The 23,495-nt window shown below is 38.4% G+C and overlaps 1 protein-coding gene across 1 annotated transcript; it reads right to left on the bottom strand.

The window, feature by feature from the left end:
• Positions 1 to 6,288: 6,288 nt before the first annotated feature.
• Positions 6,289 to 10,534, bottom strand: LOC114304033 (thylakoid lumen 15.0 kDa protein). The gene is made up of 6 exons (XM_028249218.2): positions 10,073 to 10,534; positions 8,753 to 8,856; positions 7,800 to 7,890; positions 7,616 to 7,684; positions 7,427 to 7,536; positions 6,289 to 6,712 (listed from the first exon to the last, which is right to left on the bottom strand). The coding sequence occupies exons 1-6, from the start codon at positions 10,284 to 10,286 to the stop codon at positions 6,620 to 6,622; spliced, it is 681 nt and encodes a 226-aa protein (XP_028105019.1). The 5' UTR covers positions 10,287 to 10,534; the 3' UTR covers positions 6,289 to 6,619.
• Positions 10,535 to 23,495: the final 12,961 nt, after the last annotated feature.

Here is a 23,495-nt window from a genome sequence, read left to right as displayed (position 1 = left end):
GTTACATGATGTATCTCATATGGGTATGAAAATGGGTTAGGTTAGATTAGATCTAGAAGAGGGAAGAATATTTTTTGGAGTAAACTATACAATGCACTTTTATATCTGACTATTCCGTGGAAGAATTACAAATCAGTATGATATTTCCAATATAATTATACATTTATGAAAAACATTATAGTGTTAATTATCAAAACTTATAAAATTTATCATTAATTTGAAATTTATTGTATGAAAATACACTAAGTTGTAATTTCCTTATTTTCTTACTTTAGCTTTTAAAAAAAATTCACTTTTCACCTTTATGTTTTAAATTTTTTTTTAAAATTTATTTCAAAAACTAACTTATGTCCAAAAGTATAAAGAAAATAATACATTGATAGTCATATGATATAAAAATATTTTATTATATATAATTCACGTCTCTGATATAAATTTAAATCTTAATATAATAATATATTTTTTATATTATTTGACAGCTAACGTAATATTTTTTGTCTGATTTCAATAGAAGTTAATTTTTTCAAAAAATTTAAAAAAAATTGAAATATGAAAGATTAAAATGAGAAAAAAAAATTAAACAAAATAAAAAATTAATTAAATATAAAAGAAGAAAGCATAATTTATCCATAGTTTTTAAGATAGAGAGTTATGAAAAAAGAATTTTGAGGAATTATGTTATAGACCCACACTTTTAACTTATGAATTTATTTATAATAATGTGGTAGGAAGATAGAATTCTATATTATTAGATTTATGCTAAATTAAAAATTGGTATATGCAATATCACATTATTAGAAGTACAATTATTAAAAAAAAATTAAATGTTAACATTTTCCACTAGGGAGCCATCAGACAGGAGTGAATGAATGAAGAGGACTGGGGGATGGGCGCACTTTTGAGTGGGTCCCAATCCACGTCAGTCACACATGGCACTCTGTTGGAGTTTGAATTCGAACGCCACGGGTTGGGGCTATTTTCTAGATTCACAATTTTTTCTTTCTTTTTCTGTCCTGTCTTTTTCAGAAAAAACAAAATTTTAAAAAATAATAATAATAAAAATAATAAATTACAAATACACCCCCTAAAATTTACTTAAAATACATATTTATCTTTATAGTTTGAAAAATTATAAATACTTCCTTATGAGAATTTTTTATTTAACAAAATTAACTGAAAAAATAAAATCTATAACTGCTCTTCTATATAATAATAAAATCATCTGAATTATTAATTAAAATAAATTTCTGACATTATTAAAATTCTTAATTAACTTGATAATTTATTAGTAAAATGAGCTATTTATTATGAAATTAAAAATTTCGAGAGATTAACTATAGAGGCAATTTATATTTTAAGCAGATATCAAGGGATGTATTTTAGAATTTACCCAAATAAAAATGACCTTAACTATAACACATAAAACACTTTCCTTCCTATTCACATATAAATTTCATTAAAATGTTGTAGACAGAAATAAATTTTTTATTGACTCAGACGTCCTGCAATAATAATATGGGTTAATTATCCTAAGACCCCTTCCAGTATTAATAGATATCACTTTACCTACATCATTTATGAACTTGTGTATATTGACCCTCTCAATTATAAAAGTCGTACAAATATATATCCCTTTGGAGGTATTCAGGAGGAGGTTTGAAAATGATGAAAGTGATATATTTTTATAATTAAAGGAATTAAAATATACAAATATATAGATAAAGGGGATAAATGAAATTTACTAATAATTGAGAAAGTCTTGATGAATAGTCAGCTTGTTTGGTTTTGATTTGCACAAAATACTTTTCAAAAAATTCTACTTTTTTATTTCCGTATTTGTTTGTTTTCAATGAATTTTTTAATATTTTGAATAATTTTTTTTTAATTTTTAGATATACCTAACATAAATACACTTAAAAAGTATAATATTTGTGAAAATTTTTTTAAAAAAATTCACTAAATACCGAAAATATTAAAAAATTATATAAAAATTCAATACATTTTTCGTATTGTTGTATATTTATTAATTTTTTAAAATATTTTTTCACAAATATTTTACTGTTTAGATATATCTAAATAAGGTACATCTAAAAAGTAAAAAAATTACTTAAAATTTTAAAAATATTCACTAAAAAAAAATTCAATTTTCAAAAAACTAAATTTAAAAAATTGAAACCAAATATACTGTAAAAAATTTTAAAAGAAGACTCACTTTACTCATACGATAAATAAATAAAAATTTATAAAATTTGTCACCTCCTCTAACATTACATTAAAATCTGACATCTCTGGTTATAATCACTAATTTTGTTTTTTCTGTTTTTTCTCACGAGAGTGATCAAGGTTCCGTCTAAACTAATTCCTAATTATTAATTTTTTAAGTGCAAAGAAAAGAAAAACAGACACAAAAGATAGAAGCTAGTCCCTCTCATACAATTCCTAACACATAAGCAAATGTCTCATTCGGGGTAGGGGTCTTCTAATACCACCAAGTCCTCTATTTGATCCACTCCAATTTTAACCATTCCATCAACACTTTGATTTTTGCTTCACAAAGAATATTCATGAAGATGTGTTTAGGTGAAATACAGTTATATTTCATCATTTCTTTTTCTTTTTCTTCTCTTTTCAAATTTATGATTCAAGTACAATCTAAATCTTTAAATTAAAAATCCATAGGAGATCCTTGAGCAAAATAATTACTTGATCTAAGTTTTACAATGATTTCAAAGAGAAATGAAAAATGAAATGTTTGACATTGATTCACCTTTTATATTCTATAATACTTAAGTGACAAAATTTAAGAATAAAAATATACATATCACATCATATGTTAATAACGCACTAATTTTATAAGTCTCACATTTCATATTTTGTATAGATACTTCCAAAATTTGATACCCAATAGCCAAAGTTCTTGAGTCCTCTAGGCTTGGGAAATAGAGGTCATTTCAAAGAGGTTTCGTCTCCTTACTAGTTAGGGTTTTGTATATGCTTTGCATTGTCTTGTAGTACCATTGTGCATTCTCAAAGCATTGTACTACACCTTTTTGCTATTGAAATGATGTCATTTTGCTTCTAAATTTGTCTCTCAACTTGCCCAGCTACTCAGCTTTTGTTTCTTGCACTTGCTTGCACTGTCTTGATTTCTTACTTTTCCCATTTGCATATGAGGTGTTTGCAGTCTGGTGGAGTCGGCTAACGAGACTTGGCAAGCGCCATACAAAGTTATGGAAAAAACACAAAACATTATTGAGGGGACACACGATCACTTACGCTGTGTTTGGTTGGAAGATTTGAGAAATGATTTGAAAAGTAAAAGGAAAAATGTGTGTGAAATTAGGTGACATATAAGTATGTTTTATTCACATTTCACCTACCTTTTCCATTTTGCTTTCTAAATCTCTCCTCAAATCACCTAACCAAACACAGCATTAGTGTTACCAGTAAACCAAGTAATTTATGCCTAATTAGAAGAGAGAAAGGGGTAAAAAGATTTAAAATTTTCTTTTATTTTATTTGGTTAGTAGTAGGAGATAAAATGAAATGTTCAAAAAAAAAAAAGTTTAAATTTGGGAAAAATTTTAATGCTTTAATTTGGTACAACAAATCAAAAAAATAATAATTCTCAACTATTCCTCATTTTTCTTTGCTTTTAGTTTTAGATCATATTTAGAACTTTTGAAAAAGAAGGATGAAGGAAATTTTTTTTTAAAAATTAAATAAATTTTTATTTAGCTTCCTTCTTTTGCTTGGTTTATGATTTGGTAGGGAAAAACATCATTGCGAAAAGAATTAGAAAGATTTAAAGAAAATTATTCTTGAAGGTCATAAGTTATCACGAGAATAAAAATACTCAAACTTAATTGATATGAACGGTTTGCAGGTGATTATATATATTTAGAATTTATTTAGAAGTCCGTATACTAGATAACAAAGTGAACCGGTTGGAGTTCTTGATCATCAAAAATAATAATAATAATTTAAATTTAAAATTTTAAAATATAAAAATATAAAAAGAAGCCAAAGAAAAATAATTACACTCTCTCTCATGTTTCTCTCTTTCCCTTTCTTTCTCATATCATTCACTAGTTCCAAACATACCCTTATTTTCTCTTGCCTTCCCTTACTCTTTTAAGAGACTTTAACGAAATCTATCAACTATTAACAAATGGGTAAATTACCAACAGATCTTATTTTTGAGACTTATTACTCATTAAATCCCATTGATAAACTTATCAAGTGATAAAGTCATTAATCTTTCTTTTTTTTTATAAATATATTTATAGTGATAAATTTATCATTTAAAACCAGCAAGTAAATAAATTTAATTAATAAAATAATTACTAAGTGCCCCAATAAATGTGAATCATGTGAAGATAGTCATAACAAATTTATGTGAGGTGTTGATGCAAGATTTTGATGGAAAATGTAATTTTGCAAATCCACGTGTGCCCCCACATTGTCCCCCTACTTTATAGTCCCAAATCTATATAATTGCCTCTGTTCTGAAATCTTAACGTATTAGAAAAAGCGAACTTGCTATTTGAATTTGAAAATTCTTTTTATAGATTAAGGCAAAAGACTTTCCAACATTAGGAATCACGAGTGAGTTCTTTGATTGCTTCAAGTTTCTAAACTTTGCTAGAGTTTGATACTCTCTTTTGACTTTGAAATTTTATTACATTTGGATAAGTTGTAGAATTCTCTCTTAGAAAGCTCTGGTTTACACGCAATTCCATTGCACGTGTTTTGAATTGCATGTGCAACTATTTCACCCTAAATATCAACACAAAACATATATAGCCTATGTTTGGCATGTGTATTTGGGCTAAAATAGTCATATAGGAAAAAATTAACTATTTTTGTCAAATAAAACAAAATGTTACATTCAAACCATAATCATTTCATTTTTTCTCTTATAAAAATTTAAAAAGGCAAAAAGTCAATTCCAAATGAGACTTTTTAACCCTAAGCTAAAATAGCCAAATAGCCAAAAAGCTAATCCACATCTCAAACGAATGCATAAATGGACAAAAGTTGATAAGACTTATTAGTTAGACTTACTTTTGAAAAATCTTGTTAATTCATGTCATTGCATGTCCAGTTTTTTTGACCGAGAGCAACCTTTTTTAATCTTGAGACTTAGACTTAAACTTAGACTTAAACTTGCAAATATGCTTAGCAATTGTTGAGCATAACCAAAAGCTCTTTTGTCAAAGACTATTCTGAGTTCTAGGCGATAGTTTAAGTCTTTTCTAATGATGAATTTTTTTTTTTTTTTTTTTCTTGTGTGTGTAAGAGAGGAAGAGAGAGAATTCAAGTAACGCAAGCCTTACCCGAATTCATTAGGTTAAACTTCATGTCGGGCTTAGGCGAGTCAATTAGGATTAAAATTGGAGCTCAAATCAAACTTGAGTAGATCTATCTATTTTTCAAATTCAACTTGAACAAACCTTCAACGCAATTAAATACGTCCAAATTGCACCTTTATTTAAATGATTTTACGTTGCAAATAGAGTAATTTGTTATTCTAATCCTTTGGCCTAGGTAGCATGGGGCACTGCCTATTTGAAGATTTAAAGGATTATCTTCAAAGTTGTATAAATATCTTGCCTAGATATAAAGCACAGCCTATATAAGAAAAACTTTAAAATAAAAAATAAGTGCTAGACTTGGCGGTAAAAGAACAGAAAAGTTAATGAGTTAGAGCTTGAGCTAAGTTCAAAAGACTAACGAGTTTTAAAATATGTTTAATTTTTATATATTTACATAACAAATCAAGGTTTTATCGAACCGAACACTAAACCGCTTTGCGTAGTTTAACTCATTTTCAGCCTTGGCTAGACTTGTGTCATTTGTAGTAGGCCCAAAATTTAAGAAATCAGAGCAAGGATTTGGGTGGGGGGGGGGGGGGGTTGGGGGAGCCTTGCATACTTGCACAAAGTTGTTGTAAAAGCCCAATAAAAAAATAAGAAAAGAGCCAAGTCCAAATAGAGTTCAGATTTTGGACTTTAATCCTAATGAGGTAAAGCATCCAAACCCAAGCCAACTGCCCAATACGAGTGTAAAAATGGCCCGGCCCAAGTCCAGACTGGGGACGGGCCAAGCCCTTACTATATCAGTGATCATAACTCATTATTTAGGAGTTGGAAAACATCACCATCCTATCACTTCTCTACCATTGGTCTTAACACTGCGTTTGGATCTTAAAAATGGGCCTCAGAAATAGGTTAAAGATTTTCGATGAAGAAATGAAGACATCAATCAAAACAAACAATCAAGAAAGAAATAAGTAGGAATTCATTGAATAAGGATTTAAGCCCACGACTCCTTTTAAATGGCCGGACCAACATTTGAATCATTGTCAAGTTGTGAACAAGAGCGACGAGTAAAATCAAGCTTTTTACACAACTTTAAAATTTCAATATCACTAATTAAGACCAAATTCGCATAATAATCCTTTCTATTAGCCCTTGTCTATCTCTCGCATAATCTTCTTTCTTATCAATACATACTAGAAAGAATTACAGAATGGGTTACGAAAGATTAACGTGGAGTAATGAAGCAAAATAACTTTGTCTAGGAAGCTGAGTTCTGTAGTATGCAAATGGTGAAATTATTGAACCTCTGAGCAATTGTTTCGGCCCACTGGTTCTCTCAAGCAATTTGATATTGCCATGACGGCAGCTTCAATAGATGCATCTTCCCCCTGTTTCATGCATCAGAAAACATAATTTTGAAATAAATCATGTATAACGATCAAAATTTTATTTCAGTGTATTGTTTCAATTAGATAATTGAACATGGTGAAGCATATGAATATTAAAACCTCAAACAAAAGGTTTAAATGTTTAGTTGGAGAAGGGGGTTTGCCCTTGTAAGAAAAAATATTGAAAAATGCAAATTTATAGTTGTAGTAGCGATGATGAAAAAAAAAAAAAAAAAAAAAGACAAAACAGTGTTGGTGACAATCTTTATAAAATAAATTTTTTAAAAAAAAATGTACTGTGGTAACAAAGAAAAGACAAAGAACAAGTAAATCATACTTGCTTATCTTATCCTCTTCATCTTCCTAGTTTCGCAAATTCTAATATATTTACGATTTTTCTATGTTCTCAAATTTTTGTGGACAAAAAGCGGAAAGTATAAATGAACATTGTTGGGTATTCTTCCCAAGTGTTGAAACAATTCATTGTTTTTGGTATGTTTCGCAGTGTTTAGGTGCATTTGAGTATGTTTCAGTAGGAAAATTGGAATGTCAGTGTCACACTAAAGTCTCATTTCAACTTCCTAGGAAACTGAAACATTCCAACTGTTTTGATGGACACGGATAAAAAAAAAAAAAAAATTCTTCCTTCATCTTGTATAAAGCAAACAACCCTAAAAACAAAATATGGAGCAAAGTGGCAAGAGGAAGCTTCACCTTCTCTTTCCAATAAAATATGTTTCCATATTTCCCCGCCAAACGGCTCCAGAAGCTACGTGGTATGTCTAAATCCACTGAAGCCCCCACGTTGAAGTTTAATATATTGCCTGATCAATAACGACCAAAATGCATAGGTCATTTGTGGCAGATACCGGATGAAGAGAGTAGTTCATTGGAGTACTCTACCGAAGGTGGGATCAGCGACAAAGATAACAGTTCTATCATCCACTTGCCAATAATCTTTAATCGCCAACCCTGAAAAATATTGAGAAATCCAATGATTTCAATTATGACCTAAAAAATGAGGTGCTAGTTATTTAGTTAAAAAAATTAATCAGAAGTTGAGCTATTTAAATCCAATAAGGGATACCAGGTGTATCAGGATAGTTCTGAGCTAAAACTCTCAGCTTAAATCCAGTATCCTTCTCGATATCAGCAATCTCTTGAGAAATTCTTTTCTCCTGCAGAGCATTTGTATTTTGTACAACAATAGCAAAAATGGAAAAATATTTCCTGTTTATTGAATGAGAATTTCAAATCTTCACCCACATGAAATGCTGAGATACTTACTAACCCAAAAAACTTGTGCTATGTTTGTATCAGTGAAAAACGTTTTTCATATTTTTTGGCATTTGATACAACAAAAAACGAAAGTCAACCAAAAACTTTTTCCGTGGTCAATGGAAAACGAACTTTTATTTAAGCGGAAAACATCTTCACTTTGAAAGGTGGAAAACATTTTTTAAACTAAAATCTTACTAATGCCACCATCACCACCACAGCTGCTAGTACCATCCTACCACCACCTCCACCACTGCCGCCTTGTTACTGCCACTGCCCCACCACCACCACCACCACCACCTCCCGCTGTCATACACCAACCACCCCACTAACACATTAGTTTCAAGGTCACAACCAAACATTCTTCTAAAAGGAAAACTCTATTCATACATAAAATTCATACAAAAAGCTTCACAAGAATAATGTAGCAACGCCATGCTTGTAAATAAACTCATCTTAATGGGTGCTTTGTTTAAAATGGAAGGTAGACATTAAACCACATCATTCTATATGAAAATTATTTATGAATTTTTTGTTTGTATATCATTACTCTTAAAAGAGTAATAAGGTTTATTCAGTGAAACATCACAATTTATAATGAAAAATTAACAGCTTATTAAACTGGATCCTGCTAAACCATTTCAAGCAAAAGCCCTCCCCCTCGGCTAGAATTTTTATATGGGAGTTGTGGACTGTTGAATAAGCAGCCAGTACTTAACTAATGCTGGCATTACAATTTAATGAAACAGCAAAAAACCACACCTGGCCATCCGAAAGGAATCCAGCTACGTCAATAACCGTACTAAAATCTTCCGGAAGCAATTCTGGCTTGTTAACCCCAACTTTTCCCTCAGCAAATCCAACTCCTACAAAATCCGGTTCATTCTTTTTGAATTCTGCAATCTAATTTAGGAGAAAAAGATGCTTCCAACACATTGTGCACAATATAGGCGCTGAAGAAAAAATAATTCAACACATTTCTGAGCATTTTGAAAGTTTAAAGATTTGTACAAAAGTTAAATAGTTCTACTAAATTATGCTCTAGGTGTAGGGTGACAGAGACTCTAACCCTGTACAAAAAAAAAAAAAAAAAAAACTTCCAGTAAAGAGATACACAATGGTCATCAAGTGTTAAAACAAAGTTCCAGTAAAGGGGATACACCATGGTCATCAAGTGTTAATTAAAGCTTAAGAGGGGCCCCAAGACACACTTGAGCAATCAGAAGCAAACACAAGCTTTAATGTTCAAAACAAACCAATCAAAAAATTGGGTCAAGAAATTCAGCCAATTGTATAAATGATTCTATCAGCCATAAGTACCATTTATTTGGCTGCCTAGCAACCAATTAAAAAAGTGTTGTTTATTGGCCATTGGATCAACAAGGAGCACTGGTACTGCTGTTCATTCTATCAGCCATAAGCTCTATGGCCGTTCTTCTCCAAAACAATGCAAATATTTTTAACTCTGGTACTGCTGTTCCAAACTAAAGAAATTGATTGGTTAAATACACCTCAAACAGTGTCAAAAGTTTCAGGGTATTTCTAAAATTCAATCAATAATGCAGGTATTTTTAAAATTGATCTCAATGAATCAGTAATTAGTATGGAGTATCATAATCTTTCTTTGCCATTAGTTGATTTAGAAAGAAACTTAAGATTTTCGGTTCTAAATTGATAATTAACAAATGTTGTATGCTACAAAATACTATAATTGATAATGAATTCCTCTAAGCAACCTAAAGAGTGTATAGGCTCAGAAGAATTTTTCCCAATAATTTCCAATGCAATTAGAGAATGTGTGAGCCTTTCTTCTAAGATGTTGAAACAATTGATAAACATAATGAAAAATAAACTACGGGAACCATGAAAGAAAGTCATACAACATGAAATAGAATTTCTAAACAGTATATCTTCCCCATAAACATTGCCTTATAGAATAGAGATTAGAAATGCTCATCATCAATTTTCCAAGACAGTGCAAAACCCATTTCCAAAGTCCAAAATCTGAAGAAATTAAAGACAAAAGCATGTGGTATTGTAGATAAGCTGAAAAGGACCAGAAGCAAGTAAAGATAGACTGACCAGTGAGTGACAAAGCGAGGGACAGAGTGGTTGAGAGAGCGAAATTCAAAGATTTGGATCGAAACCCAGTGACCCATTTGCTGAAATCGATTGAATTTTTTTGAGTTGAAGAGTTGGTTGGAGAAGAAAGGCGGGACGATGATGGTCTGGTGGGAATGGGATGAGAGGAGTTTGGAAATTTGAGGGATGGTTGAAGATGGAGAAGAAAAGCCATTTGGGGTTTCAATTTTTGTTGTTTGTGATTGGGATTTTGACTGTATGAGGAATTTTTTATATGGATTTGGATAGAAACAACAGCGTGGTGTGGTGATATGATGATCTGCGTGTATTGTTTTGAGCTGGACACAAAGGAAAGGAGGACGACGAACCAGTGTTTCAAGACAGCGCGTGTATTGCACCCCTACAAACGTTTTTATTTTTCCTGATGTAATTACAATTTTTATTTTTTATTATTTTTTGGACAAATGCCAATCAGTAAAGGCTAATAAACGAATCAAACAATGAGCATGGCATCGGGGTCTCAGTAAATTTTGATCTAAATTATCACTCAAAATTTACTTTTATATTTTAACTATTATCTTTTTTATATAGACATTTCATCAAATTTTTTATTTTAAAATTTTATTTTATTAAAATATTATGTTTTATTCTTTTATTTAAATTGAAAAGGATAAAAACCAATCTCCAGAACTCCATCTCCTACACCAAGACCCTCGTTGAAAACCTGGTTTTGGAGGTTATACTTCGCTTAACTTTCTCTCTTATCAATGGAGTGACTGCTTTAACAGTTTCAAAGATCTCGTTTTCTCTCTCTTTCCTCTCTTTCTCTTTGTCTAAAATTATTAACTTTGTTTCTGAGAGGGTAATTTATATGAATATTGGGCCGAGCTGGACAATAGGCCGTTATGGGCCACAGTACGAAGGGCTGAGTAAAAAGGCCTCAAATTCAGTCCGATCCAAGCAAGACTTAAAGTTAAGACCGGTCCCAGAAGTGCATTGTTATCTCGGTCCGGGAGAGCGCGGCAGTTCGGTCGCTGGGTCACCACCCCAGAGTTAGTCCGGTCACAGCATATTACGGTTAGCCTGGTCGTGTCTTCTAAACCAAAGTATGATAAGCCTTCTTCAAGATACTTTTGTGTTAGTTCGATTCAACACTTCTATGGATAGCTCGGTCTGGGCATGCGAAGTCGAGGTAGAAGCAAGGAAAAGAAGAGCCGAACTGAAAGTTGGATCTGTCATACCTGCATATCTAGTAAGGCAATGGTATTTCGGTCCCATAGAAGTCTGACCATGGTAAAACCATCTCACTTGGTTAATGCAGTGAGGGGGGTGTTGAAGGATAAGCATTATCTTTCAGGAGTATGAATCCTAGGAGGACTCTACATGGAGGAGTAAAAGTCCTACTAGGATTATGCCACGCGGAACCTATAAAAGCTTACAACATCACCTATGGAGAGGTAACACACGCAACTTTGATTCCTGAATACACAGAGCTTTTGTCTACTTGTCTATTTTGCTGACTTAGGCATCGGAGGGGTTTCCGGCACACACCCGTCGGCTAGCTCACGTTTGTGTTTTCAGGGAGTAAAGCGACGACGTTTGGAAGAACGCGGACTTGATCAACAGGATTATACAAGAAGGTTCATTTCTTTCCCGTACAATTGGCGCCGTCTGTAGGAAGTCAGACAAGAACAAAACCTCTTGATCAAACTTTTCCTCTTTAGAAGCAATGGCGCACAACGAAGATTTGCTGCAGTCTGCCATCGACGGACAAACACCAGAGGGGGGTGCAAGACGCGAAGGCCTACCTTCTATCCCTCCCATGGCGGACTTAGAGCCACAGCGACAAAATCCCAGGAGGGATACAAGGGGGAGGAGGCGGACTAACAACCCCCGTCACTCTCGTTCACGAAGTCCTGATAGACAAAGGCAGAGGATTGATCCTCAAGTTCTGGAGGACCGCGTGAAGGAGCAAGATGAATTAATAAGGAAGATGGCGGCGGACATGGAGGCCATGAAGCGCCAGATGAAGGGAAAAAGAGTGGCGACAGGAGAGGGGCGCAAAAGCAAGACGCCCCCTCACCGCTCAGAAGACCGTGAAAGGCATTCCACACCATCACAAGCAGAGAGTAGAAGCCTCAGGACAGGCGATACTCAATCCAGAACCTCCAGAACCCGTTTCTCTAGGTCTGAGAGAATGAGATCATTGAGGTCTTACACAGAGGGAAGTACCTATCGACCCTCGCGCTCGCACCAGACATCATCCAGGCAGACGGGGTTGCCAAGATCGTCCGATTTACGGAACATATTGGAAGAAAAGGCACGATGGAAGGAGGATACTAGGGCGCGCAACCCTCGCAGGGTATCTGCTCTTCAGTGGTTGGCTCCTCGGACGCATAGAAGCGTCGAGGTCGAAATGTCGTTGCCACGCCCTACCTACGAACCAACGGACAAAGCATTAGCAAGGCTGCAAACCTTGCCGTTCGTTCCGGCAATTGAAAACGCGCCCCTTCCTTCAGGTTTCCTTTAACCCAAATTCACCACGTACGAGGGGAAGACGGACCCCTACATACACCTAAGCCACTTCCGCCAGGTTATGGTGGTATATCGGTGAAACGAGGCTTTGATATGCATCCTCTTCCCATCAAGCCTTGGTGACCTAAGTTTGACTTGGTTCGAAAAACTTCCAGAAGGCAGCATAGCCTCCTAGGCACAATTGGCAGAGGCGTTCGTCACGAGGTTCAGAACGAACACCAAAACCCCGGTGGAGATTGACCAGTTACTCTCCATCGACATGGGCGAAAAGGAGACACTAAGATCCTACAATAGTCGCTACTGGGAGACATTCAACCAGATTGGGGACTGCCCCACCAATCTTGCCATTGCACAGTACAAAAAAGGCCTTCCAGTCGGAAACAGACTAAGGGACTCAATCACCATGACACCGCCCCTCACCATGGAGGCCTTGATGGAAAGAATGCATCAACACATCAGGGTGGAAGAGGATGGCGCCCGTGCCAAAACAAAATCTGGCACGACCGCAGTACCAGATAAAAAGACCATAGCAAAGATCAACGCGGTAGAACGTCCGAACAAAAACGGACGAGGCAGGCGAAACAATGAAGAGGACCAGGATAAAAGATGGTTGAGAGTCCGCACTGCCATAACCACGGTGTTCAAGAAACCGATCTACCGGATTCTGAGCGAAATACGCGATGAACCTTTCGTCAGATGCCAGCTAAGCTAGGAGAAGCACAGAAAGACTACGACGAAAGGTCACGATGCACCTTCCACAAAGAGAAGGGACACCGCACTGAAAATTTCATGCCATTAAGACAGCATCTAGAGGAGTTGGTGGCAGCCGGTCACCTGGATAAATACATTGAAGGAGGGACGCAACCAGCCCCCCAGGACCACAATAACCCCAATGGAATGCCAATTGACGCCCCACTTCAAGGTGTGATCAATGTGATACATGGAGTATTCGAACCTGAGCGTGTATGCGAGCTCAGAGGGTCGATCAAGAAGGCTGAGCACTTAAGGGAGGTACTAAGTGCCCAACCTACCATCAAAAAGGGGAGAACAGAGGCCACGAACGTCATGTCTTTTTCAGACAAGGACTTGGAAAGAATATATTGCCCTCACAACGATGCACTGGTCATCACCCTCCGCATCAAGGATTATGACGTCAAGCGAATTCTGATAGACCAAGGTAGCTCGTGTGAGATAATGTACTATGACACCTTCAAACAACTGAAATTAGAGGACAAAGACCTGGCACTGGCTGTATCCCCCCTGATCGGATTCAATTCAATGCCAGAATGGCCAGTCGGCAAAATTATACTGCCAGTTAGGGCAGGAAGCGTGACAATACAAGTGAAATTTTGGGTGTTGAAAGTCCCTTCCACTTACAACATAATCTTGGGAAGAACATGGCTCCATGCCATGAAATCAGTAACATCATCCTACCATCAAGTAATGCGGTTCCCCAACGAAACCGGAGTAATTGAAGAGGTCTTTGGAGACCAGATTATGTCCAAGCAATGCTTTGTCATGGCTAATGGCAGCCCCGCTACCAGGGGATATGTTCATTTGGTGGAAGAACCTGAGAGCAATGAACTGTTCGTAGATATCGGCAAAGCGGCTGATCAAAAAGCGGTGGAAGACTTGGTAGAGGTAAAAATAGATGAAAGAACCCGGATAAGTTCTTTTTGCTCGGTTCGTCGTTGTCCAGCGCTGAGAGATTAGAGGTCTTGGAATTCTTGACCTCTAACATCGAAGTGTTCGCCTGGACACCCTACGACATGCCAGGCATTGATCCAAACTTCATCTGTCACCAACTCAATGTCCACCCATCCGCCAGACCAATCATTCAGCGCACTCGTAGATCGGCACTCCACCACGCCGAGATTATGGCGGAAAAGGTGGGAAATCTGCTAGAGGCAGGAGCTATCAGAGAGGTGCACTACCCCAGATGGATTTCCAACACAGTCGTAGTACCAAAAAAGAATGGCAAATGGCGGGTCTGCGTCGACTATAAGACAGTCAACAAAACATGCCCAAATGACAGCTTCCCCCTACCGCGGATAGATCAACTGGTAGACCTAACGGCGGGGCACAACCGACTTAGCTTTCTTAATGCGTACAGAGGCTACCATCAGATCGTCATGTACGAACCAGACCAGGAGGTCACATCCTTTACAACTCCAAGAGGACTATATTGTTACAAGGTCATGCCCTTTGGCCTAAAGAACGCAGGGGCAACATTCCAAAGAATGATCACCAAGATGTTTGAGCCGTTGTTAGGCAGAACAATGGAAGCTTACATCGACGACATGGTGGTCAAGAGTAAGGATAACAACGACCATCTAAGGGACCTAGGAGAGATGTTCCAGATTCTGAAGAGGCACAAGTTGCGCCTTAATGCATCTAAGTGCGCGTTTGGTGTAGGATCTGGCAAATTCCTAGGCTTCCTAGTGACCAACCGAGGTATAGAAGTAGACCCCTCCCAGATCAAAGCTATTCAGGATCTGAAGAGACCTAACTCAGTAAAAGAAGTACAACATCTCACCGGCATGGCAGCTGAACTCAACCGATTCATTAGCCGGTCGTCAGACAGACTACGACTATTTTTTCAAGCATTAAAAGCCAAGTTCGAGTGGGACGAAGAATGCGACCGCACTCTGGAAAGCTTGAAAGAATACATGTCTTCTCCACCACTGCTGGTCACCCCAATACCTGGAGAAGAACTCTTCCTGTACCTGGCGGTCTCTCAGTATGCAATTAGCGCAGTGTTGGTCCGTGCGGAAGGAATCCAACATCTGCCCATCTGTTATGTCAGCAAGACATTGCTGGGTGCCGAAACAAGGTATTTGCCACTAGAAAAGCTAGCCTTAGCCTTAATGATGGCGTCAAGGAAATTGTCACACTACTTTCACGCCCACACCATAGTTGTCCTTACAGCTTTCCCATTAAAAGCTCTGCTTGAAAGGGTGAACTTTTCTGGGAGAATCTTGAAGTGGGCAGTAGAGTTGGGACAATTCGACATTAAGTTCCAACCCAAAACCGCAATAAAGGCCCAAGCTTTGGTGGACTTTGTCGCAGAATTTACCCCGGGAAGTCATCATATCTGTCCAATCGACCTGACTGACACAACCGAACTAGGGATTGAAGTTGACGCCAGAATAGCGCAACCTCAGGTGCAGGATACTCAGTCAAACCCCATGGCAGACTAGAGTAAAGACAGCAAGAAATAAGTGAACCAAGCTACACCGAGCCAAGACTCACCAACAAATAAAGACTTGGTACAATCAGATAGTGAGGGGCAAACAGCAAGCATGGACCTTGAAGAAAACACCAGTAACATTCTTGACCCCACAACATCATCTAACCCCTCCACTTGCTGGAAACTGTTCGTTGGAGAGATATGGAAGCTCTTTATGGATGGAGCATCCAACTGTCATGGTGTAGGACTTAGCATAGTCCCCATCTCACCAGACGGCCTGGTTGTGGAGCAAGCAATCAACCTTGGCTTCCCAGCATCAAACAACGAAGCGGAGTATGAAGCACTTCTTGCAGGACTCAAATCAGCATTCCATATGAAGGCCACCGAACTAATAGTCTACAATGACTCACAGCTAGTGGTAAACCAAATTTCTGGCGATTATGAAGCAAAGGATGACATGATGGCCAAGTACCAAGAATTGGTCAGAACAGAGATCAAGAAATTTGAAGTAGTAAGAATAGAGCAGATTGGCAGGGAGGAAATTAGCAGAGCAGACGAACTAGCAGGCTTTGCGTCAATGGCAGATACATCCATCCCTCACCCACTACTAATTGACTACCTACCAAGACCAAGCATTGAGGACCCCGAAGTAAAAGAGGTATGTTGCACCGAGTTAGGCCCCTCATGGATGGATCCCATCATACTGTTCTTAAAAGATGGCGTCTTATCGGAAGACAAGAAAGAAGCCAACAAAATTCGAGTAAAGTCGCAACGATTTTGGCTCTCCCCATCTATGGCATTGTACAAAAAGTCATTCTCAGGACCTTATCTAAAGTGTGTCCACCCGAGCAAAGTAAAAACATTCTTGTTCGAAATACACGAAGGGGTGTGCAGAAACCACCAAGGAGGAAGATCATTAGCTTACAGAGCCATTTCACAAGGATACTGGTGGCCATACATGCAGGCAGACTCGGAGAAGTATGTGAAGAAGTGCGAGAAATGTCAGAAGTTCGCACACCAAATACATCAGCCGGTCAGAGAACTCCTACCATTGTCCAGCCCATGGCCCTTTGCAATGTGGGGCTTGGACATAGTAGGACCACTTCTAACAGCGCCCGAAAACAGGAAGTTCTTTCTCGCAGCAACAGACTACTTCACAAAATGGGTGGAAGCAGAAGCATTGGCATCAATCAAGGAAAAAGATGTGAAGAAGTTCGTCTAGCAGAATATCATTACTCGATTCGGCATACCTAAAGCCCTAATATCAAACAACGGCACCCAGTTTGATTGCAGAATCTTTAGAGGCTTTTGTGAAGAATACAAAATAGAGTTCTACAATTCTACACCGGCATATCCCCAAGCCAACGGCCAGGCGGAAGCATCAAAACAAGGTCATCTTGGATGGACTGAAGAAAAGGTTAGAAAGAGCAAAAGGCAAATGGGTTGAGGAACTTTCTCACGTTTTATGGGCTTACCGCACCACACCTCGACGATCAACAGGAGAAACACCATTCTCCTTAGCCTATGGCATGGAAGCAGTAATCCCACTGGAAGTTGGCCTCCCCACAATTAGAAGCGAAAATTTTGATCCAGACTTAAATGGAGAAGTCATAGCATTGGAGCTCAACCTCGCCGAAGAAAGAAGAGAAAAAACACTGGTTCACATTGCCGCATACCAACAAGAGTTATCCAAGAAATACAACAAAACAGTGCATCCAAGGCAATTCAAGATCGGAGATTGGGTGCTGCGCAAAGTGATGGGAAACACCTTGGTACCAAGAGATGGCAAGTTAGGGCCTAATTGGGAAGGACCTTACAAAGTGATCGGATTAGCTGGCAAAGGGCATACCACTTAGAAGATGAGGACGGCAAAGCAATTCCCAGGCCATAGAACACTGTCAATCTCAAACTATTTTATTTTTAGCTTTTCTTCAAAATACTTGTAATTTTCTTTTTTCCTCAATAAAACAAGTAGTTTTCTTTTCAACATAAGTGTTTTATTCTGTAAAAATTGTTTTAGTGAGTTAGGAGCATTGAAAACATGGTTGGCTGGAAAAACCAACACTCTTCCTAAGCCTAGGATAAGGATCCAGGCTACAGGACGTTTGATCGGAATAACCAAACACTTTACTTTAGGTTGGCTGGAAAAACCAATTTAAAGGTTGGCTGGAAAAACCAACACTCTTCCTAAGCCTAGGATAAGGATCCAGGCTGCAGGACGTTTGGTCGAAATAACCAAACACTTTACTTTAGGTTGGCTGGAAAAACCAATCTAAAGGTTGGCTGGAAAAACCAACACCCCTCCTAAGCCCAGGATAAAGATCCAGGCTGCAGGACGTTTGGTCGGAATAACCAAACATTTTATTCTAAATTGGCAAAAATAACTAATTTAGGGGTTGGCTAGAATAAACCAACTCTTGGTACTCTTTAGCCGAAGAAAAGACATCGGCTAAAGAGTGGTTGGCTGGATTAAACCAACTCTTAGTACTCTTTAGCTGAAGTAAAGACATCGGCTAAAGAGTGGTTGGCTGGATTAAACCAACTCTCGTACTCTTTAGCCGAAGTAAGGACATCGGCTAAGAGTGGTTGGCTGGACTAAACCAACTCTTGATACTCTTCAGCCGAAGTAAGGACATCGGCTAAAGAGTGGTTGGCTGGACTAAACCAACTCTTGGTACTCTTCAACCGAAGTAAGGACATCGGCTAAAGAGTGATTGGCAGGTATAGTTGCAAATGTTTGCAAATGTTAAAGACCAATATAAAGTATCTCGGCAAGAAAATATTAGTCTGAATACAAAATAAATATAAGCATGGCAGCAGATCGAACTGAAAGTTGAAAGGCTTTTCATTCAAATTTCAAAAGTACAGAGAAAAGAGTTCATTCAAAACCAGTTCAGAAGAATGTTACTTCAGCCGGGTTACAATTGTCCAAAAGCAGAAAAGAAAAGAAAATACAAAATTAGTTAAAAAGATCATCTATTTCGGCGTCAAGATCAGCATCAACATCAACGCGAAGACCGGTTTCAGACGGGAGCTCGGCTTCGATCGGAAGTATGGTCTCTGTTGGAAGCACGGTATCAGTTGGTTGCTCAGTAGTCAGGTCTTCCACTGTGGGCTTCGCTCGAGCTAACTGATCGGCAGGATCATTGATGACCGGGGTGTCGTTAGGCTCGGTTTCATCATCATCTGAACCCTCAAGGAATTGTTGCTGAAGGGTAGCAGCGTACTCCGCTAGTGAGCTCGGTATAAAGTATGAAGGAGGATTGAATACCTCGGCTTCGGGTCCATAACCGAGCTGCACCATGGCCCCCCTCCAACCGCATTTGAAGAACAAATCCTTAGCTGCCTCACATTGTTGCATGTAAAGGGCCTCCCCCTCCTTGAAACCTGCAGCATTCGCTTCATCCGCCTTCTTTTTTAGCTCGGCGATCTCTACATTTTTCTTTCCTTCGAGCTTGGCCAGCTCACGCAGGTACTTGTCCTTCATCACGGTCAGGGCCTTTTGTTTGTCAGCATTAGCCAAGGTAACTAGTCCGGTTAGACGGGATACCTCGGCCTCTAGCTCGGCTGTCCTCTGTTGGGAGTTTTTTAGCTCGGTGGTTTTTGCTTCAACTTCGGCCATGGCTTGCCTTGCTGTTTTACGAAGCTCCAACACACGCTTGTGTGCAATTTGACTCTTTTGCATGGCCTGAAAAAGAATGGAAATAAACTATTGACCAGACCGAGCAAAAAAGTTGGAAAAATTAGGGAGACCAAAGGGGCTACTTACCAGGATCATTGATTTCGTTGCTGACCGAATAGCCTTGAGCTCGGTCAACTGGTTGTGATGCTTCATATCAAAGGGCAGACATACACTCTTAGCCAGATTGAAGGCTAGCATATGGTCTTTGTCAGCCACCACTAAGTCAGTATCACGGATAGCGCGGTTTTGAAAAGTCATTTTTGGAGCCCACTTGGAGGAACCAGCCTGGTCGGAGTACTCCGGTTGCGGGCTCGGTGGAGGGCTTGATAGAAGAAGGGTTTCGTCTTCATCAACTAGGTGTTGCTCGGTTTGGGTAGTCCGGGCACGCTTGTTTGGGAGAGATGAGGACGGTTGTTGAGTTAGAAGGGCCACCACGGTCTCCTGAGCCTGGTTGAACGGTGGTACCTCGGCTCGGTTGGTTTCGGTTAGGAGGGCCCTTATTCTGTTCCTCTTCACCATTTCTTCTTCAGCAGTAGTACGGACTAGGTTGATTTGTGGCAAGGTCGAGTCCGGTTTAGGAGAGGCCTCTAGCAAAAAATCTGTTACTCTGGCTTTTCGTCGGCTGCTATATCTATACGTCGGCTCAAAATTCAGTAGTTTGGCCCAGCTTCTTTCAGGGTATCGTAGTGCAGCGCGAAGTGTGCCTAGGTTGGGGTAACTGTATAATGACTTAAGGTGGGCTGAATCTGCATAAAGAAGGCAAGTGTTAGTTCGGTTTAGAAATAGGAAACCGAAATAAAGAGAAGCATGCAATAGAGCCGAGGTAATTATACCGGTGGTTCCTTTATTCCAGTTTATTTGGTCACCAGGAATCTGGGCTTCATGGTCTTCAAAGTTCCCAGAAATCCAAAAGAAATCATCATCGTTCAAGTCTTTATCCGGTGTGTCCGTTATTATTTTCTCTCGACGACGGCGTATTCTTAGATACTAGACCCAACCATCTTCTTTTGATCCTATTGAATATTGATGAAAGAGTTCGGCTAAGCCGAGGTTAATGCCAACTCGGCGGTTTAACTTGGCTATATCGTTAATTGTGCGATATGAGTTTGTGGAAAGCTGAGTTGGGCATATCCTAGTTTGCCTAAGGAATTCACAAAGTAAGGGCTGAACAGGGAATCTTATGCCGATTTCTACAATGGAAATGAGGGTGAAGGGAACAAAACCAGGGTTCCCCTAAGGTATGATATCTTGTTCGGCCAAGGTGAGATGGACGTCATCAGGGATGTTATAATCCTTTCAGAATTCGGCCAAACCCCCAGGTGTGTCTACTAAGAACCTATATTTACCCATTCTCTTTTAAGTTACGAATAAATTAAGCTTATGTTAGCTCGGTCGGAGAAAGGTGCTGAGTAGTTCAGTCGAGCGCTCAAAGGAGTGCTTGGGCAACCTAAAGTCTGCAAAGTGAAAAAAGAGGTGTTAAGCACAGCTTGTGGGACCGTGCCAAAAGAACAACAAAGGGGCAAGATAAATATAGTCCTAGCTCGGTTTGAAGAAAGAATTTGGTATCTTGGTTTGTGCAAGGGGTTTGTTATTTCGTTTTGTGCAAAGGTTAGTGTTAGCCCGGTTGAACCTCTAAAGGGCAGCGCTCTTAGTTCGGTCTGAACTACGAAGGCTGGGTTAGCCCCAAGTTATAGCTCGGCCGTGGTTGAGACTCACAGACGCACTATTACGCAGACTTAGTGCGAATTGCTAGCTCGGCTGAGTTAAAACAAAAGGTGGTTTGACTTGTTAAAACTAATGGCATAACGTGAAGTGTTAGTTCGGTTGAATGGTCTGCCTAGAATGACATCAACTACAAACGACTTTTTAGTTCGGTTATACTATGATTTTGGATCAAAATCAGTGTTTTTCAGTTTATTCGTGACAAGCCAGAGGTTTTATTACACGAAAGAAAGGTATGTGTTTAGAAAAAACACACAAAATACATGTATTGTAAAAACAAATGCGAAAACAACAAAAACAAGGCAGATTTGAGTAAACTTACCAGGTCAAGAGGAAGAAATCGAAGATGGAAGCAACGACAGTTAAGAACACAAAACTTGGCAAGTTCAGGGTTGAATAAGCTCAAGAACGACAGAGAGAGATGAGGAAATGAATAGTGTGGTGAATGATTCAAAAAACAAAGAGTTTTGTTTTGATGCAAGGACCAGAGGCGGGAACTGTTCAAAATTCACGAAGTACGAAGACGGCATGACAGCTGCATTGGGCCAATCAGAGGGGGCCACGTGTCATAGGAATGAGAAGCGATTCAGTTGCTGTGATTAAAGAGACGTTTTGACCGGACAGGTACAGCCCGGTGTGAATTTAGCTCGGCTGGAATGGCTAAAATGGTTTTTAGCCCGGCTGGAAAAGCTAAAAGGGTTTTTTACCCAGTTAGAAAAGGCTAAATGATTTTAGCTCGGTTGGAATTCTGAAATTTTTTAGCTCGGCTGGTAACAGGTAATCCCTATCATGCTATGCAGATGGAATTAAGGGGCAATTGAGAGGGTAATTTATATGAATATTGGGCCGAGCTGGACAATGGGCCGTTATGGGCCACAATACGAACGGCTGAGTAAAAAGGCCTCAAATCCAATCCGGTCCAAGCAGGACTTAAAGTTAAGATCGGTCCCAGAAGTGCATTGTTATCTCGGTCCGAGAGAGCGCGGCAGTTCGGTCGCTAGGTCACCACCCCAGAGTTAGTCCGGTCGCAGCGTATTACGGTTAGCCTGGTCGTGTCTTCTAAACTGAAGTATGATAAGCCTTCTTCAAGATACTACTGTGTTGGTTCGGTTCGACACTTCTATGGATAGCTCGGTCTGGGCATGCGAAGCCGAGGTAGAAGCAAGGAAAAGAAAAGCCGGACTGAAAGTTGGATCTGTCATACCTACGTATCTAGTAAGGCAATGGTATTTCGGTCCCATAGAAGTCTGACCATAGTAAAACCATCTCACTTGGTTAATGCAGTGAGGGGGTGTTGAAGGATAAGCATTATCTTTCAGGAGTATGAATCCTAGGAGGACTCTACATGGAGGAGTAAAAGTCCTACTAGGATTGTGCCACGCGAAACCTATAAAAGCTTACAACATCACCTAGAGAGAGGTAACACACGCAACTTTGATTCCTGAATACACAGACCTTTTGTCTACTTGTCTATTTTGCTGACTTAGGCATCGGAGGGGTTTCCGGCACACACCCGCCAGTTAGCTCACGTTTGTGTTTTCAGGGAGTAAAGCGACGACGTTTGGAGGAACGTGGACTTGATCAACAAGATTATACGAGAAGGTTTATTTCTTTCTCGTACAGTTTCCATATTTGGTTCTATATATAGATTTTCAGTGTTGTAGGCAAGTGATTGGATTTTGAGATTTTTTGGATGGGATTGATTGACACAGCTATGAGGAAGCTTATGGGTTTATGGGTTCTATTTGTTGTTGGGTTTGTTAGTAAATGTGTAGATGGGTTTAAGTATTTCAATTTGATAGAACTCCGATTTGAATCTTTCTATGGAGTCTCTGCTTCCAACGGTAATAATCCTCTCATCGGGGGTGTTTGGTGGAGCTTTTTTAAGCCAACTTATAGCTTCTAGCTTTTAAAAAGTTATTTTGGACTGCTTGGTTAAACTTATTTCAAACAGTTTCTGATTCTAACAACTTATTTTAAACCAAAAAAGCTAATTCTGAGAACCTGCTCACCCCTTGCTTCTGATTATCAGCTTCTACTGTGGACATGGTAATTCACGGTTATACTCTTAGATTTTTTTATTTTTTATTTTTTTAAAAATAGAAAAAAGACCCAAATGGACTATTAAATATTATTATTTTTTTTTATGAAAAATTTAGACAAATAGTGAATAATAAAAAATAAAACTTAATTGAAAAAGCTACTTCACAGCTTATTTAACAAACACTACTCAGCAACTTAAATTTATAATCCAACAGCTATACCAAACAGATTAACAGCTTCTGATTAAAGTC

This window comes from Camellia sinensis, chromosome 3 (genome assembly GCF_055761805.1).
Source record: "Camellia sinensis isolate YWXY chromosome 3, ASM5576180v1, whole genome shotgun sequence".
Taxonomy (NCBI): domain Eukaryota; kingdom Viridiplantae; phylum Streptophyta; class Magnoliopsida; order Ericales; family Theaceae; genus Camellia; species Camellia sinensis.
Note: the sequence above shows the minus strand (reverse complement) of the source record. Positions and strands in the feature narration are given on the sequence as shown.